At 46.2% G+C, this 19,145-nt stretch overlaps 1 protein-coding gene across 1 annotated transcript; it reads right to left on the bottom strand.

The window, feature by feature from the left end:
* Nucleotides 1-5,207: 5,207 nt before the first annotated feature.
* LOC147726602 (endogenous retrovirus group PABLB member 1 Env polyprotein-like) lies at nucleotides 5,208-6,758 on the bottom strand. The gene has a single exon (XM_086962954.1). The coding sequence runs from the start codon at nucleotides 6,756-6,758 to the stop codon at nucleotides 5,208-5,210; it is 1,551 nt and encodes a 516-aa protein (XP_086819080.1).
* Between the last annotated feature and the right edge of the window lie 12,387 nt (nucleotides 6,759-19,145).

Raw genomic sequence — 19,145 nt, forward strand, 5'->3', positions numbered from 1 at the left:
CCGTCGACAACATACAAAAGAGAGAGCCTGAATTATAATTATTATCTACTGTACTGAGCTCGTCCTTTTGAATTTTACCAATAACCTGTTGCCCTGTTTTGCACTATGTCACACAGTACTCACTAAAATAGGTTATGGTCACTTCACTGGGGCTCACGCTATCACTCTGAATGTGCAACTAAATGCAAATTGTTTAAGGAAATACGTCTGTGGTACAAGCTGTAACTACAGAACAAAATTACCTACTTCGGCTGAAGTAAGGTATATCTTTAATTTGGGGGGTATTTTTTAAGGAATGGAAATACACAAGTTTGTTACAGATATTTTGATATGATCTGTACTATGACTCAATGGAGGGTCATGAATGAATAAGAATTCTTTGACATAAGATTGAATCAGAGCAACTACTTAAGTTGCAGAAATTGAATTGTATAGTTCAAGATAAATGAGTTCCTTGTGAACATTGTTTTGTGCTTATGTACTTACCCAGATCACAAGGACGTATGGGTCGCTCTTGTTACTTAAAATATTGATTATTTAGATCTTGGCACACAGATAGTGACAGATATCCCGGCCGCTGAAATTTAAATCCCATTATATCCTATAGAATTTATATTTCAGCGGATTGGATATCCGTCAGCGTTGTGGCAGAGTAGCCAAGATCTAAATCAGGGCCTTAGATAGGTATCAAGTTTCCAGACAAATGTTTTCACTGAGAAGATTTTTCTTGTTTGTTTATCAGTGACAATGTTATGCAGTTTATTTCACATCAACTTTCAGAATATTCTGCTCTGCTCCACCCCAACAGCGAGAGTTAAGAAATGGATTTATTCCTTAGTCCTGTGCAGTTGAAAGAGGCACCAGACAGTGCTGCCCTTTGTTCCCAGAATTGCTTGCAACAGCTATGGAGCCCCTGGCACTGCCCCTAGAATTCCGGCTAGATGTACTATTAAATGCAAACAATATGTTACTATTCCTATGGGGGAAGTTCTCAGAAATAGAAGGCGCCTGTGCGATGCAGACCCATTCGGTGCAGTCTCAGGTCTCAAGGTGCATTGGGGTAAAATCAGTGCTTACCCTTGACTTCCACAAGCATGGACAATATGCCTTCAGAAGTGGGAGATGTGATCCCCTGGGAACCACAACCTTTCTTATATTTAGGAGTGCAAATATATCACTCTTTTTTTTTTTTTGTAAATTTCTTTTTATTGTTGCATCATACGGATCATCAAGAAAAGCAGTGTGGCAATCCGGGGGGGGCGTCAACATTCCGCAACCCCCGGTTATACGCAACTTTTGAACACAGTAGCATACGTTATTTATCATGATAAGATCATTTCGTGTTCCAACTTTTCACCCCAAACCCCCCCTCCCAACTTCCACACTGAACATCCCCGGGCAACTGAGAGGCCTCTATCCGAGGTCCCCCTTCCCGCCCTTCACCTCCCCCCCCCCCAAACAGCTCGCCCCCCATACCTCCCCCCACCCCCCGGATCTCATGTCTTCCACACCCCACATGGCAGAAGCCGCAAGCATTAGTTCGACTCATCCTCCGGGTCCTCCAGGTTCAACAGGTGCAAAACATTCGTACATGAGACCACCTCTGTGGGCCATATCGTAACCCTCAATTTCCCCCCCCCCCTCCACAGTGCACCCCCCTATTCGAGTCCGTGATAGTGCCTCCACTTGGCCCATATTTTTCGAAATTTCCTCGGGCACCCCCTCGCTTTATACGTAACCCTCTCAGCTGCCATGTACATGTCTAAGCCTCGCCTCCAGTCATCCAGATTCGGCCGTCCTGGTGCCCCCCACATTCTAGCTATATCTCTCTTGGCGACTACCAGCGCCAACACCAGGAAGATAAGTGAGTATCGTGTGAGCAAATATATCACTCTTAACCCAATTAGTTGAGGAAAACATATAGATGACTCTTTCATCTCTGCGACAGTCCTTCTTCTTCTGGCACATACTGCCCCTGTCCATCATGGGCCATGGAACTTTGGCAAAGATGGTGCCCTACCATGACTCCTATACTTCTTTGCCACCCTCCCCATTCGAATACCCCAGATAGTCTTCTGGGAAATGGAGGGATTGCTCCTGATCATGCTTTGGGAAGCGGAGTGGCACCAGATCTCGCTGGCGAAACTCTGACTTCCCGCCACTGATGGTGGGTTGGACCTTTGAGCTATAATACTTGACAGTGCAGGTATTATGGGCTGCATGATGGAGGAAGATGTGGCGCTGCACATCTGCTCTGATAGACAGGGGGAGGGCTCTCTGTACTCCACGTGGATACAACTAATCTTCCACGCCTTAGGGAGCGCATGTGATGCTTTATGGCACATATTAATTAGCCACAGGAAAGGTTTCATTTTCTTTAGTTAGCAAGTACCAGGCTCCTTTAGTTTCCTTGGCAATCTGTTGCTGGAAAGTGAGATTGGTTTCCGAGTGACTTAGCATGAGGTGAAAGCTTGGGTTTGAATCCTTCCAGGTGCATATTGATGAGCCAGGTTTAGTCCAGGTGTTACGTATTGGATGGGTTTAAGCTTCAGGTAGGTCCTGAACATGTAGGTCTGGATGAAGTGCAAGCAATGATTGAATCATCCCACAGGGAACTGATGCCGTCGATAGAAGAAGAAAACATCCAAAAGGACGCAAAGTTTGTTTTTCATTCAAGATCCCTTCCGCTGAGGACCAAAAGGAACCTTTTCCATTCAAGATCCCTTTTTCTGGGGATTGTGAGAAATGATACAACAAGGTAGAAAAGGTGTCTGATGTGAAACACTCCTAGAATTAGGTGCTCCTAGAAGATAGTGGAGTTGAGGGGTGGGGGTCGAAATCCGCAAAATATTGACAAATGTAAATGTAAATGTGTTTGTATTTATATAGCGCCTTCTACCCAGAGGTCTCGTAGCGCTGTATTCATACCACTGTGGAACCCTTCTTGGCTTTCCTGTGAGATGTCCACTCCTGGGCACCCCCAAGTGCTGCTGGGGCCATTGTGGAGATTAAGCAAGCTATTGCCCAGAGTGGGACCCATGATTAGACTAGGCACCGAGGCGAGAATTATCAGGTCCGGGGAGATTGAGTCCAAGAGCCACCGAATCGGGAATTGAACCCTGGTCCCGGGCCAGACCTCTGCATCAGGGTCTCCCTCTCTAACCATTTAGCCACGCTTCTCCAAAAACCTGCTTGTATCAAAGATGTATCAGATCCTTTACACAAAAGACTGGATTCATCTGAGAGGGACCTCAAGGTACTGACAATCAGGTAGCAAGAAGTTGAACTTGCGTTTCGAAATTGAAGTTGAACATAAGATACAAAATGAATTGGAGGGCTGTGAGGCAACAATGGGGTGCTTGGGCAGCTTAATCTGAGTCATTTATATAAGGCTTCTGAAGGTGCAGAGACTCTCAAAGGGTGAATATATGTGCCCTTTTGTGTAAGAACGTTTGCTGGGTGAAGTTCCCCTTGCTAATAGCATCAAGTCCAGTATAGTATCCAGGTCGGAGCTTACCCTCTATGTTAGTTGGACACGTGGCCTGGAGCTCCCTGGCCTCCCAGACCTACTTTCACAATCCTAGTGCCTCACCAAGGCATGGCTTGTGCTTGTGAAGTTACAGGGAATGATCCAGTGACTGATCACATAGCAGCAAGTGAATCGAGAAGGCAAAGAACTGAGGTGTTGTGGTCAAAGATGAAGGCCACAACAGAGATGAGGAGTATGGCACATCCTGACTGGCGCCTTCCATTAAATGTCATGATTTTGTGTCCTACGCTGACAATGTGGAGCAGACTTGGCTCAGTCGAGGGTCTTAGAGGCAGCAGCGGGTCTCCTTTCGGGTGAAACTGATCCCTCAGGCTACGTCTGGCAGGTAGGCACCGGCCTAATTAAAAGACACCTCAGAACACTGTGAGACCTAAAGGGCAGGAAAAGGGGCTGGAGCAGTGGCATTGCACCAGTGTAGTGACAGTACTGTACTAAGAGCCCAAACAGAGGACCAGGTTGTCTGGTCCAAGACTAGAAGGTATGCACCCCTGCTGGGAGAGTTGTGCGGCCTGCCCGGTGATACCAGAAGAGTGTGAGGGAAAAACATTTACACAGGGAGCCTGACTGGAGACTGCGCCAACCTGGGTGCAGGACGCAGGAAGTGATGCTGGACCGAGTGAGCTGTGTGCTGGCCGGTGCTTAAGAAAGAGACCTCTAGCCGACACATATGGTGCTTTACGGGAGACTGCACCCTCAGTGGGTATCAGAAAGCATACCATGGTGAATGATGTTGAAGGACTGGGCTATTCTAAGGTTCAGCGGTGCCAGGGCACAACACCTGAAACCTTCGTGGGTTACCCGTTCTAGCGTACAAAAACACAGAGACACGGGACACTTCCTTCGGCGTCAAAGATCAGCGTTTATTTACTGCAGGGATACAGAAATCGCAAGAAGTACACAACGTGTAGGTTCTGAGAGACTGCTTCGATTTGCACTAAGTGGGTCGCTCCTTTTATACACCTTTTTGCCATTGCACAACATACGAACAAAAGGTTACAACTCAGTTCCCACAGTAAACTTAAAAAGGGTCGCATTCATGTTTCAGGAGCCCGGAACATAATTACAGTAACATCGCCGGTTCCCAACTGTAAAAGCACATCATCCCATCATTAAGCACATTCCATTTAGGCTGTAAACGAGCTAAGAGAAGAGACAGAAACAGGTGCAAGGAAGACAGAAAACAGTTAGAAAAGGGTGTGGGGGCAATATCGGAAGCATGATTGCAGGATCAAAGGATTCGTGCCAAATGTATGCACGACTGAAACAATAGACCGGCCGGCAAGATGCGCTTCGAGTGGAGTCATCTGCCTTTGCCGTATCATCCCCCTCGTCATAAAGTCACCCTCAAAGGAACATGTGTCTTCCGCAAGAGCTTGGGAATCCCAGGGTCACGAAGCGGACAGTGTCCGTTCGCTGGCTACTTGAGGGCAAGAGACAAAATGGATGCCGTATCTAAAATGGAACCCGTGGGTTCAGATGAAGAAACCCACGAATAAGACGAACGGTACAAAGTAGTGTAGAGAAAACGCGTACACCCATTAAACTCGTCATTTGCGGTTCGTAGATGCCAAACTCGTCCATATTCGAACAAGTCGAAAACGCCATTACGATTCTCACGGAACCTCAGACGCTCCTTTTGCCCTCATGTAGGCAAGCACTAGTCGATATCAGAATCGATCTCGATATTCATCAGATCGTTCAGATGTTGCTGCAACATTATTCTATCCATCAATGCTTCCTTGGAAACAGATGGCCGTCTTATACACGTTGTAGCACAGAGGCCACATAAGGCAGGACCACACTGTACACAAAGACAACACGTGAATAGGAATGTTGCAACAACCCCGATGATCATCAGAATCTTCCAACCCCACGTCGACATTAGGCCCCAAAACGATCCTAGTAGCGTCCAATCACCTACGTCCACGTGTATGGACTCGGAGATCTTATGCAACTTCGAGATGGCTTGATATACAGTCGGAGCGTTATCAGGAATGAAAATACAGCAACTCGAATGGATCACCTTGCACACACCACCTCTATCTGCGAGTACAACGTCTAAAACCATACGGTTCTGCAACGTCATAAGTCTATCCGCCTGAAGCTCTGCTGTCAAATTACCAAGAGCACTTGCAGTTATATTAGCAGTCGATTCTACCACACGAGTCAACTGTCTCAGGTTCCTACTATTAACCATAGGTCCCCAAAACGGCAGGAAACCCTTAAAGAAGTCTCCTGCTTCTTGACCGGCAGTGTCCTCTTTGCTAATAACGCCTCTCACAACTCTAGTCTTGTGATAGTCTGAGGCAACTGTGAAAGTTGGTGGCAAAAGATTCGCAATATAACAGGTGCCCGAGAAGTCACGGGGCAACCACGTATATGCGCGATCATAACATACAAAGTATGTACCCTTGGCAGTCAGAAAAACAGGGGAAGAGAGCATTGGTAAAACATACGTTTCAGTGCAAGCACTCTTCCCAAGTTGAGCTCGCGGATTACGACCAAGTCCTTGCAAGCAGAAATTACCAAGGTGGGGTATGATCCAGATCGGAGACGAGCTCTTAAGCTGTCTATCACCCACTGACATACTATACTCAGCCTCACTCAGATCCTTGTATGCTCGCACCTCTTCCTCTGGAATAAGCGATGCATCGAAAATATCTCTATCTAAGTCAACAATCGCCCTTGCCAAAGGCTTGTGGTACGGGCCGGGACCAAGGTCTGCAGAGCGTGGCTCTCGATGGGGGTAGGAATCTAATGCACTGCGGAACATGGTTTGAAATGCTCGAGCTGACCCCTGGGAACTGTAAGGAAGAACCAAATACGGGATACCCTTATCCATGGTATGTGGCATTAACCCACACACCCAACAGTTAGTAATATTCATCACCAACTGATGCTGATGTAGGAGCTGAACAAAGGAGTTGTTCATAAATTCCGCACGTCTAACCTGTTCATGTTGGGGCAGAAGATGAAAGGAATGTGGAGAAATAGTGGGAATAGAATTCAGTGCAGGAGAAGGAGAAATAGATGAAGCGGAAGGCAATAACGACTGTATTCCAAAATACACTCCACCCACTAGCAACATAGAAACAGTCAGGAATAGCAAAAATAGCTGAAACAGGAAACATTTTGTTCGAATAACCTTATGAAGCTTAAATCTTGACGCTGACATCCTCTCTACTTCCGACAGCTTAGAGAACTCCATCCTCTAAAAACCGTCCGTAACGTTCTTGACGCACTTCGTTCTGAGTAGCGATTATCAATTCCCAGGAGTTCCCAGGAACCAACAAAAGTATCCGACCTAGTGTCAGAAACCTGCTAAACAGAACGAAGTACCCGCACGGCCCTACGGTCAACCTGGATGAAAGGTTGTCTTTAATCACACATTCAATTTTAATGCAAATCTCGTAGCTGTGGAAAAAAAACGTACGTGGAGAAGAACTCAAAAACTAGTAGAGGATGCAATTGTTCATAATGTTCATGGCAACAGCAAAGGGGGTAATGCAAAATTCAAAAACAAAAAAGGTTTTTTTTATTAGTCTTTGTTATGAGAACGAAGAAAATATCGACTTCTCCCAGGTCGAGTCTGTTCTTCAAATAATTGTTCAGATTGTGAAACAGCGTTCGATCGTTCTGATAAAAGTTCAGGCCTTGAATTCTCCACTGCTGATGGTTCAACAAATGTATCTGGCTGCAATGAAGTGTCTCTTACAGGTTGAGCATCACTAAACGGCACAAAACGTGTTGGGGTCTCGGTTTCCGTTGCGGCGATCCCAGTTCTCACCCAAGAATCTGCTGGCAGAGGGATCAGAACTTTCTTGGTGTGGGTGGCATGCACCCAATTCTTCCTGCCTTCCAACCGAACTGCAGTCCTTGTGGCCAGCAGGACTTGGAAGGGGCCCACAAATCTAGGCTCCAAGTTACGCTTTCTTCCAAAGTTGCGGGTGACAACCCAGTCACCCGGTTGGAGCCGATGTCCAGGACCCTCTGTTTGTGCCGGTAGAGCTTCAAAGACCTGTTGATGAATTAACCTCAGTTTAGCAGTCAGATCATGAAGATAATCAATTAACATTGGATATTCAAGACTATCAACTGCCCTAGGCCTCGGGACTCCCCAAATGTTCGCAGGACGGCCGAACACAATCTCATATGGGCTAAGCCCTACTCGAGAGTGCACAGTTGCCCTGGTCGACAAGAGAGCTAGAGGCAAGGCGTCAGGCCATGACAGACCAGTCGTCGCTTGAATCTTAGCAAGTTTCAGTTTCAGGGTGCCATTGTATCCTTCCACTAAACCTGCTGACTGGGGATGATTGGCGCTATGGAATTTTTGTCGAATTCCAAGGCCCTTACACACACTCTTCATCACACTCCCCACAAACTCACTTCCGTTATCTGACCATACAATCCGCGGCATTCCATACCGAGGAAAGTATTCCTTCAGTAGGACTTTCGCTGTGGACAGGGCAGTATTATCTTTAAGAGGATAGGCCTCAATCCATCTGGAGAACGCGCAAACCACAACTAAAACGTATTTCAGGTTATTGCATCTCTCCATATGGATGAAGTCCAGTTGGATAACCTCAAAGGGACATGTAGGAGGAGCAAAATGGCCAGGTGGAGTGGGGGTGCCTTTACCAGGGTTATACATCATACATACCATACAGTTTTTAACAACCCTCTCAGCACACTTGGCAATACCATCATTCTTCCATACAGGAGATAACAACTTACATATACCTTTCGCGCTAATATGCGACAAGCCGTGAGCCATAGTCACAACGGCTAGCACATATGCATCCTGTAACATCCACCTCTGACATTCTGACAGATCAACCCAACATCCATGTGTGTCTAACTTTCCCGTGCTTTCTTTCCACTTAGTCTTTTCAGTTTCGGTGGCCTCATTCTGAATCGCTTTCACGCTCTCAACAGTATCCTCACACATACCAGTCTCAGCCGACCACCTCACTGAACTCGTAACGTACATTCGGGTTGCAAGATTCTTAGCTGTTTCCTTAGCAATCTCATCCGCAAACGCGTTACCACGACCAACATCATCCGTAACCTTTCGGTGCGCGCTGCATTTAATGATTGCCACCTGCTTAGGCAATGTTAGTGCATCCAAAAGATCGTTCACGAGCTGTCCGTGTTGGATCTTGGTACCATGCGATGTCATAAATCCTCTTTCTCTCCACAATCGACCAAAACTATGTGCAACGCCAAAAGCATATTGACTATCAGTAAACACATTCACTCGCTTTCCCTTAGACAAAACACACGCTCTCGTTAACGCAATCAACTCTGCCGCTTGTGCAGACTTCTGACTCAATCTCGCAGTTTCCACAACCGTACTCAACGTCACTACAGCATACGCAGTCGTCACATCACCATTCGGCAACTTAAAGCACGAACCATCAACATACAAAGTACCATCGGTATCTACCAATGGCGTGTTTTTCAGGTCAATACGACCTTTCGTTTCTTCTTCAGTTCTTAAATAACAATCATGTGGTGGTACATCATCTGATTCCATATTAGTCGGCAACAATGTCGCTGGATTTAGCACATTACAGCGCTTGATCTGTATATGACTTGCCAAAAGCGTCAACTCATAACCAGACAACCTCGCACTCGTCAGATGTTGAGTCTTTGTCCGATTCAAAAGAGTGTCAACTGCATGCGGAAACATTACCGTAAGCATATTATCCATGACCAGTTCTGCAGATAGCCGGATGGACACCGCAGCTGCCGCTGTCGCTCTTAGACAACTCGGCAATGCTCTAGCTACTGGGTCCAAGGTCGAGGAAAAATATGCACATGGACGCTGCTTACCGTTGAATTGTTGCGTCAAGACACTCAACGCACAACCTTCTCTCTCGTGGACGTATAGTGTAAACGGCTTACTGTAGTCAGGAGTACCTAACACAGGGGCCGAACACAACGCATCACGCAATTCAGAAAAACTGTTCTGACACTCTTCAGTCCATGGCAAAGGAGTCGGAACATCCTTGCACGTGAGAGCTACCAATGGCTTCGCTAGCAATGAAAAATGTGGAATCCATTGCCTGCAGTATGACGTAATACCTAGAAAGGCACGCACATCTCTCTGAGTTGTTGGCACAGTCATTCGGGCAATTGCTGCAATTCTTTCTGGGGTCAACCTTCTTCCCTCCTTTGACAATAACTGACCTAAATAGGTTACTTCTTGACAACAATACTGTAGCTTAGAAGGTGACACCTTGTGATGTAAGTCACATAGATGTTGTAACAACGATACTGTGGCAGTTTTGCAAATTTCTTTAGTGTCAGCAGCCACCAACAGATCATCAACGTACTGAATCAAGGCCGCGCCAGCCGGTAACACAAACGCGTCAAGTTGACTCTTAAGAGCTTGGCTGTAGATCGATGGACTCTCACAGTAGCCCTGAGGAGCGCGTTTAAATCTGAAGCTGCGACCACCTAATGAGAAGCCAAAGAGATCTCTACTTTCCTCAGCAATCGGAATGCTAAAGAAAGCATTCTTCAGATCGATTACCGAGAACCAACAAGCAGAGGCTGGAATCAGAGTCAGCAAAGCCGTAATGTCAGGCACCACAGGAAATTGTGGAATCACAATCTTATTTACCTCTCGTAAATCAATAACGAAACGGTACACAGGGGGCTTTGGATGGATCAGTTCGTTTCAAAATAGGTAACACAGGACTGTTACACACATTTCCCCGAGTTTCTTCAATACCATCCTTTTTGATCAAATCATAAATGATCGCTAATAGCGCTCGCTCACCATCAAGAGAGATACGATACTGGGGAATACGTGGTAATCGCACATTCGATTTCAATTGGACGACATAAGGTGATATGTCCAGCAGGCCCACGTCATTGGGACCTGTTGCCCACAAAGACTCAGGAAGAGAACTCAATTCCGGTGGGAGCTTATCAGTTGACAAGTACATAGGAGAGATCACTCTCCGACCTAATGTAAGCTCTACTCCCGCAGGGGAACAATACAGAGTCGCATATAACCGCTTCAACAAATCCAGGTCCAAAAGATTTTCACCACAACCAGTAGTTAAAATCAAAGGAGCTTCTAGCTCACGAGGCCCAATTGTAAGGGGCAAAGGGCTAGAAACCGGATTGCTAACGGGGGCGCCAGAGAATCCAACGGAAACATTCGTTAAGCCAGACAAAGGTGCGCCAGGGAGTTTCGAATGCATGATGGAACTTTTCGCTGCACCAGTGTCCAACAGAAAAGGCTCAACTACGCCCAATGTGGCAACTGTGACGTAAGGCCCTCTCTGATCAACCGGAACTGATACTACTCCCTCTCTTTGTCTATGGCTGTCCTAGTAATTACCGTCCGCATCAATGTCATGCTGGACGTAATAATCGTCTACATGATACTGTGCAGATCTACCGGACGATGAATCGCGCTGATCAAAGCAATTGTTCGAGTCTGACAAAGACGTAGAACGCTCGTTCTGATTTTGACAAGTACCACGGCCTTTACCTCGAGATGCCTGCTGAGGACCACTACGACCGCCGCGAGCCGAAACGCCAATATTTCGGTCACGTAAAGCAGGACAATTAAACTTCAGATGGCCCTCAACCCTACAATACGCACATTGATTATACCCAAGCATAGATCTGGGTGTAGAAGAATCAGAGCGTGACTGCGTCCTAGAGGACTGCGACTGCGATCGAATTTGCTGTTGCGAGTCATTTTGATTTGAGCGCGGAGGATACGCTTGCTGCAACAAGACCTTAGTTTTAAGCTCCTTCGTTTTCTTATCTGCACGATCACTTTCTTCTTTTTCTCTATTTTCATAATATTGAGCCGTAGCTATTAATTTGAGCAGTGGTAGAAATAGCCCACGAACTTTCGGAATTTTTCAATTTGTTGCTGAGTTCAGGCAACAAATTCGATACAAATTTGTCAACGAACAGTCGCTGACCTCCCTCGGTGCTCATATCCTGACCACTATGATCGATAAATGCCTCCTCAAATCTGGTAAAGAAATCGGAGACACTCTCGTCTTTCTTTTGCTTGCACGCAGACAATTTATCCCAATTAACTCTCATTGCTGGCATAAGCGTCTTCATAAGCGTAATTATTCTTTGGGGCAGAGCCGCAATCAACTGTTCAGGCTTAGCCCCACCCACTTGTAGTGCATCAGCCGCCACAAGAGCAGCCCAATCACCGCCTAACTCGGCTGCGTGATTTTCTTGTCTAATTTTGGCCCAAATTGGTTGTGGTACCACATTACCAAACAACATGTCAATATCGGCAAGGTTCATAATAGTAGCATCCACTAGCTGAGATAACTCCTTGTAATAACCTGCCGGATTTTTACGCGGGTCAGGCAAAGTTTGCTTCACCTGCAAAACTTCTGATCGTTTCCATGGGAGGTGTATCCAAACTCTCTGGAAGTGTGGCAAAATGACAGGGTTAGCAGCAGGATTACCGGGCATCCATACTGGGGGGAGTTCTTGCATGGGATACTGACCAGGTTGTGCCATCCAATCCTCAGTTTCATCGTTAAACAATGCTCGAGGTTGTACTGTAGGTCGAAAGGACAAGAGACGCTCTAAAGCACGACGAACATTAGCACCCACAATTATACCGCTCGAAAACTGATTCTGGAGTTCAGTCATTTCAGACGGTACATTGTCTACCTCATCATTATCCCACTCCTCTCTCAAGGATTTACACATTTCCTCGAACACGAATCTTTGCGTGGGCTCATTAAACTGAGAGAACGTCTCGTAAACTATGCGCGGAGTGTACTTAGCAGGATGTCTAATCCAGTTACTCGTCATTTTCACTAACGTCTCACTCTCCCTACCACCAGGAATTTGACTTCTTCTCTGAGAGATATCAGAAACATCGGACCCAAGTATCGGTCCGAACAGTGGAGAGTAAAGATTAGCCACAGCATTAGGTATGCGACTACGGACAGAAGGAGAAGAGGAGAAAAGTACAGGGGCAACAACATGAGGACTAAACGTAGGAGCAGTAGGAGTAGCCAGGGTAACAGAAGTAGCGGGAGCAATAGACTGAGAAGGCACAGACAAAGGGGCAGTAGGAAGAAGGACAGATAAGGGAGCAGGGACAACTTGGGGAACAAGGGGATTCGGAAGAACAGGACCAACGGCAGGCTGACCAGCAGCTGCCGGAACAACAGGTTGAGGAACAGGAGGAACCACAGGGACTGTAGTATCCTGTGCATATGGAGGTGGTGATTTCAGTAGATAGGACTGCAAAGGGTCCTCTACCGCTTCCTCACCCTTCGTATCAGAACTCGACGGTAAAACCGGATAACACTTATCCACCGCCATATGATGCAATCTAGCAAAGACTTCCTTTTCCTTTTCTTCTTTGTCTCGCTGAAACTGCTCTGCATTTCTCATTACAGTAATGATACCTTCCCTCTTATTTTTCTTAATCTGTTTGATTTCTTTCTGCTTGGCCTCTTTGCGCCATAACCGAAAGGAATCAAACATGGCCGGCCTAGCTTTCTTTTTAAACAATTTGGCTTCAAGATTATCTAAAATTGCAGTTTCGAAACTACCATGAGGTGGCCAGCTAAGGACACCATCATTTTTAGTGTAACGGATCCAGTAATCATTATATACGATAGGACCTACTCCGTGGCGACTATAGAGCTCATAAGTTGGAGTCCCAACTGGAGGTATCGGACATGAGTCCTCTAGTCGGGAATCCGAACCGCAGCATTTAAAGAAACCAAACAAAGGACTGCGGCCAGGCATCGTGCACACTAACCGTCTTACAAACTTCAAGGGTTTATCGAATTACGATGTCCTCGCAAAAATGCAAGACCCTCGGTTTTTGGCAATTGCAATCGTCAAATAAAAAACCCAACAACTAAGAACCAACAACTAAGAACCACAAATGCAATGGAACCATGCAAACAACCAAGTTTCGACAACAAAGCAAATGTCCCAAAAAGGAACCAACAACTAAGGACTGGGAGCGACCCACAAATACTTAACTGAAAGAACAATGGCGTCACCAGGAAGGCCCGTTTATCATCTCGCTGTACAAAGGTCTACGCCAGGCGCCAAAACAGGTCGACAGTCAGGGCATCAGTCCGTCGCAGCCGTCTGGAGGCGGGAATCTTCGCGGGAAAGGTCTTCGGGCCACTTATTTCGACAACAGGATCGATGAAGCGGGGTGCACCTTCCCTCGGAGATTTCACACGAAGTTCCTCACGATCGTCGGGCTTTGGACCGGTACCGCTGATGTCGCCCCACGTTGGGCGCCAACTGAAGGACTGGGCTATTCTAAGGCCCAGCGGTGCCAGGGCACAACACCTGAAACCTTCGTGGGTTACCCGTTCTAGTGTACAAAAACACAGAGACACAGGACACTTCCTTCGGCGTCAAAGATCAGCGTTTATTTACTGCAGGGATACAGAAATCGCAAGAAGTACACAACGTGTAGGTTCTGAGAGACTGCTTCGATTTGCACTAAGTGGGTCGCTCCTTTTATACACCTTTTTGCCATTGCACAACATACGAACAAAAGGTTACAACTCAGTTCCCACAGTAAACTTAAAAAAGGTCGCATTCATGTTTCAGGAGCCCGGAACATAATTACAGTAACATCGCCGGTTCCCAACTGTAAAAGCACATCATCCCATCATTAAGCACATTCCATTTAGGCTGTAAACAAGCTAAGAGAAGAGACAGAAACAGGTGCAAGGAAGACAGAAAACAGTTAGAAAAGGGTGTTGGGGCAATATCGGAAGCATGATTGCAGGATCAAAGGATTCGTGCCAAATGTATGCACGACGGAAACAATAGACCGGCCGGCAAGATGCGCTTCGAGTGGAGTCATCTGCCTTTGCCGTATCATCCCCCTCGTCATAAAGTCACCCTCAAAGGAACATGTGTCTTCCGCAAGAGCTTGGGAATCCCAGGGTCATGAAGCGGACAGTGTCCGTTCGCTGGCTACTTGAGGGCAAGAGACAAAATGGATGCCGTATCTAAAATGGAACCCGTGGGTTCAGATGAAGAAACCCACGAATAAGACGAACGGTACAAAGTAGTGTAGCGAAAACGCGTACACCCATTAAACTCGTCATTTGCGGTTCGTAGATACCAAACTCGTCCATATTCGAACAAGTCGAAAACGCCATTACGATTCTCACGGAACCTCAGAGTTTCTCACCATACAGACCTATTGAGTCTCTCTGGAGAACCTCAGTGCCATTAAGTTGCCATTTGTGTTCACAAAGTAAGGGCATCGAACGTATTATGACAGTACTGGAGACGGCTACCAAGACAGTTGCTGGGTTGCTGTACTCTCATGGATTGCTAATGCGTCTTGCTGAGGGCTGATATAGAATCTTGTGTGGGTCTTTGACAGCCCTCTTCTTCATATAATTTCCTGTGCTGAGCAGGAGTTGCATAAGATAGAAGCAGCAGCAGTTTTGGAGCTATTAACAATTACAGATCACTTCACAATTCAACTAACTGACACATGGCAACAGCTGCGAAGCCTGTAAGCCAAAATAAAGGATCAGGATGGTTGTGGATGCCAGAATAATATTTGGTTGGTGGGGCTACACAGGAAGATAGAGGGTGCCTCTATGAACTCCTACCTAGAGGTTTGGCTGCAGGAGAATATGGCCCCAGAAGGCGTATCTAAAGTTTACGCCTTCGAAAGGGCACACAGAGATGACCTGGAGACCACCACAACTGGTGGTTGCTCGAATGTTGTACCATTGGGAATTAGATTTCATTGTACGCCAGACGAGTATCTCTGGCCCCTTCACTGTACAAAATGCCTAAGTTTACACATTCTCAGACTTTACAGCTGCAGTCTAAAAACAAAGGACGTCTTTCTTTGATATCAAAAAGAGGATGGGAGAGTTGGGAATCCATTATGTCTTACTTTACCCAGTGAATCTGAGAGTACAGGTGGGGGACAAGGATATTTTTCCTTTGCTCGGCAGGAGGCTTGGAACTACTGAACAAGTATGAGGCAGTAGGAAAGGCACAGAGAGCAGAGCACCCTCACAAAGCAAAAGCAGAAGTGTCAATGGATTCGTAGCATAGTGAGGGTGAGCCTTTTGGCCCAGGTGAACAGGGATAGCATGCTGGCAACAGTGTGGTCTCTGTGAGGGACGAAGGAAATGGCTGCTTTGTGGACGTCGGAGGCAGAGGAAGTTGGAGCTGAAGCAACAATGCTCAAGAAGATGCTGAGCAATTGGTGGTGGATGTACATAAACAAGAAGTGGGCAGTGTTATTAAAAAGTTATCTGGAGGGAAGGTCCCTGGTACTTATTGAGACCCCATAGAGTTTTATGTTGGCTTTGTTGATATATTGGAGCCTAAACTCTACAGTATTTATAATGCAGTGAGAGAGGAGTGTTGCCTGCCCCCATCATTGCACGAGGCAGTCTTAGTTGCCATACCTAAGAAAGATAAGGATCCAAAGTTTTCCTCATCATATAGACTGCTGTTTATGTTAAACATCGACTATAAAATCCTGAGTGACGTAATGGCTAACAGACTCCTCTACAAAGTCGGCATTTTGATCCATCTGCATCAAATGGACTTCATCCCACAGCATAGTACAACAGTGAATTACAGACGACTTATAAATGTATTGAATCATGGCTTTAGCGATGTCCTTGGGGCCTTGGTCCTATGACCTGACTTAGAAAAGGCCTTTGATTCTCTTTAATGGGAGTATTGATGCCTTGATGTTGGCTATGATGCTGGGGTGAGACTCTCTGGGATGGATGAGACTACTGTATAGAAACCAGATGGCCTGAGTGATGGCGGGTCGACTGATATCTGAAAGTAGCAAGGACAACAGAGGTTCTGGACAGGGCTGTCCACTGGCCCCGGTTCTTTTTGCCATTACACTGGACTGCTGGTGGCTACACTAAGACCGTGATCTTTGCCAAGACTATGCAGTACCGCAAGGTCGTTTCATGGCATACGGGACGTTGCTTAGGGCCATTTGTACCTACTGGAACACTGCAGTTATAGAACCATTAGTCCTCAAATGTTTGCAATTTATTTGCACCATAGATGGTAGGCATAAAGCTATGACCTTGCTTTACCATGTGTTTGTCAGAAATAGGCTTTCTGGTTGTCAGAGTATGCACCCTGTACAAGCAAGAACCACCACTCTAGTCAGAGTAAGCTAGAAACACACTAAAAGATAACCTGTGCTCTCCCTCTGGTAGCTTGGCACAGAGCAATTATCTAGAGAGGCAATGTATAAAGTATTTGTGCTACACACACTCATACAGTAACACAAAAAAACACCACAAAAATACTCCACACAGGGTTAGAAAAATAGTGTATATTTTATTGAGTAAAATAAAACCACAATGACAAAAATCCAATATGGAGAACAAGAATTACTAATTTTGAAAGATTAAATCAAATTATAGTGCTTAGAGTCACAAACTGTCAACTGGGAACATCAGATAGTTCTAGACCAGAATAAATTCAAAGTTTAGGCCGACCGCGATGGAAGGCAGGCCAGCTACAGGATTCATGCAGATTCTGCTGAAAAAACATCTTGGATGGAGGAAATGTCGAAGTCTCGATGCGAGTAGCAGAGGAGGGGAGGCAACTTTGTTGATTCAGTGGATGCGGGCGATGGGTCAAGTCCACAAAGTCGATAAAGGCTTCATCGATTAATCTTTTTACCATACAGGTGATATGTTGTCGTCAAGCCGAGCGGTCTGTAGTCATTGTGCCGCCACTTCTGTCAAAGCGATGTGGTCAAGTGGCAGTGCAATGGTTCTGATTGTCGCAGAATCAATGATGTGTCTGTTTTGATGGATCAGAACAGTAGAAATAAATTTTCAAGGGCCTAGGACTGGATTGGCACCACTTGGTAGGGCAGGACTAACAGATGAAGAGTCCAGGTGCTGTTGTAGGGTTGAAGGAAGTCTTTGATGGCCCTGAGACTGCAGAACAAGGGGCAAGCCACCAAGCCCTTGGAGGCACTCTGGGTTTAAGTGAGATGGGTCCAGTCCATGTCCTCAGCAGGGCAAAGGTTAGCAGACAACAGGACAGCACAGCAAAGCAGAAAAGCAGTTCTTCCAGAGCAGCAGTCAAGTAGAGTGGCAATCCTTGTAGCACAACAGTCCTTTCTCTTGGCAGAGTTCTGCACAGGTCCAGTAGTGTACTGTCTTTTTTTTTATATTTCTTTTTATTAAACAATTTCGACATACATCGCAGCAATTGTATTCAGGCAAGCAACTTCATCATTTTACATTGTTAACATTGATATAGCAATAAAAATCATGATTATTAAGCTGAGTAAATCAAGGGGATTCTAGAGTTTCCGTGATGACCTGTTGACTAGGTGAGGTGCAAATGTCGCCTCTATAGTGATTCTACGCTCCCCACAACCTGCTCTATGTTCCAGGGCATCCTCTGGCCATGTAGACCGACTTTTCCCTATATATACTCCGGTCTAGGCCTTCCTCCCATTTCCTTAATTGGGCCTGCTTGAGTGCCCTCCACTGCAGCGCAATATTTCTTTTCGTGATCATATATGCCAGGATTATCCATTGCGTAGTGTTGGTATTCAGATCTGTGGGTTCCCAGACGTTGAGGATACACCTTCGTGCCTCTGGCTGCAAGTTTACCCATAATACCTCCCGCAAAATGTTATGTATGTGTCTCCAGTATAGCTGTATGTAATGACAGTCCCACAGTATGTGGAGGAATGTCCCTGGATCTCCACACCCTTTTTTAGACTCTTCACTCTGTGTCTTTCCAATCAAGACCAGTCGAAGTCCTGTCACATATATTCCGTGTAGTATTTTGAGCTGTACTAACCGCAGTCGGGCCGGTATTGCAACCTCCCGTGGGGATGATATCGCCACTTGCCATCCCTCCTCATCAAGTTCCAACCCATCACTATTCCATTTCCCCTTGAGGGCCTGTAGTGGATCTGCCATATTGTTAATTATTTTCTTGTATATAAGGGAGCTGGTCTTTTCGGGAAGGTCCCCATCCAATATTCTATCCTCCAGGGAGGAGGCTTCCGGGAGCATGGTGTTTGTTGGTATCTGGGAGAGTAGAGCATGCCTGACCTGGAGATATCTATTATACTCGGTGTCTGCTAAACCATATTGCTTTTTGAGTAAAGTAAAGGAAAGGACCATACCCTCCCCTCAGATGTCCTTTATTCGCGAGATCCCAATGAGGTCCCACTTATCAAACCCTTTTGAACTGCAAAGGCTCCCAAGTTTCTCAGAGCTCCACAACGGAGTGGCCAAAGTGAGTTTATTTTCACATTGCAGGTGTTTGTTGACTGCATGCCATATATGGATGAAATGAGCCGTGGGTCCAATCAATGGGAATCTACGAGACTTGGCATACAAAACTCTATTATAGTCACCTCCGGTGAGCAACCACCTGTCCATGGCATATCCCGGATAATCTGGACGGCCGTAGATCCCATGATTAATAGCCGCAAGTTGTTGGGACGCCCAATAGTATTTCTTTAGGTCGGGCAGGCTGACACCCCCCCCCCCACCCCCCCCCCCCATCGTACCAAATTGAGAGTTAGTTTAGAGAGCACTATACA

Source organism: Lissotriton vulgaris, chromosome 3_1 (assembly GCF_964263255.1).
Source record: "Lissotriton vulgaris chromosome 3_1, aLisVul1.2, whole genome shotgun sequence".
Classification (NCBI taxonomy): Eukaryota; Metazoa; Chordata; class Amphibia; order Caudata; family Salamandridae; genus Lissotriton; species Lissotriton vulgaris.

What these genes read in the sequence shown, in the direction of transcription:
- LOC147726602 (XM_086962954.1), bottom strand. Translation starts at nt 6,758, where the DNA reads ATGGAGTTCTCTAAGCTGTCGGAAGTAGAGAGGATGTCAGCGTCAAGA.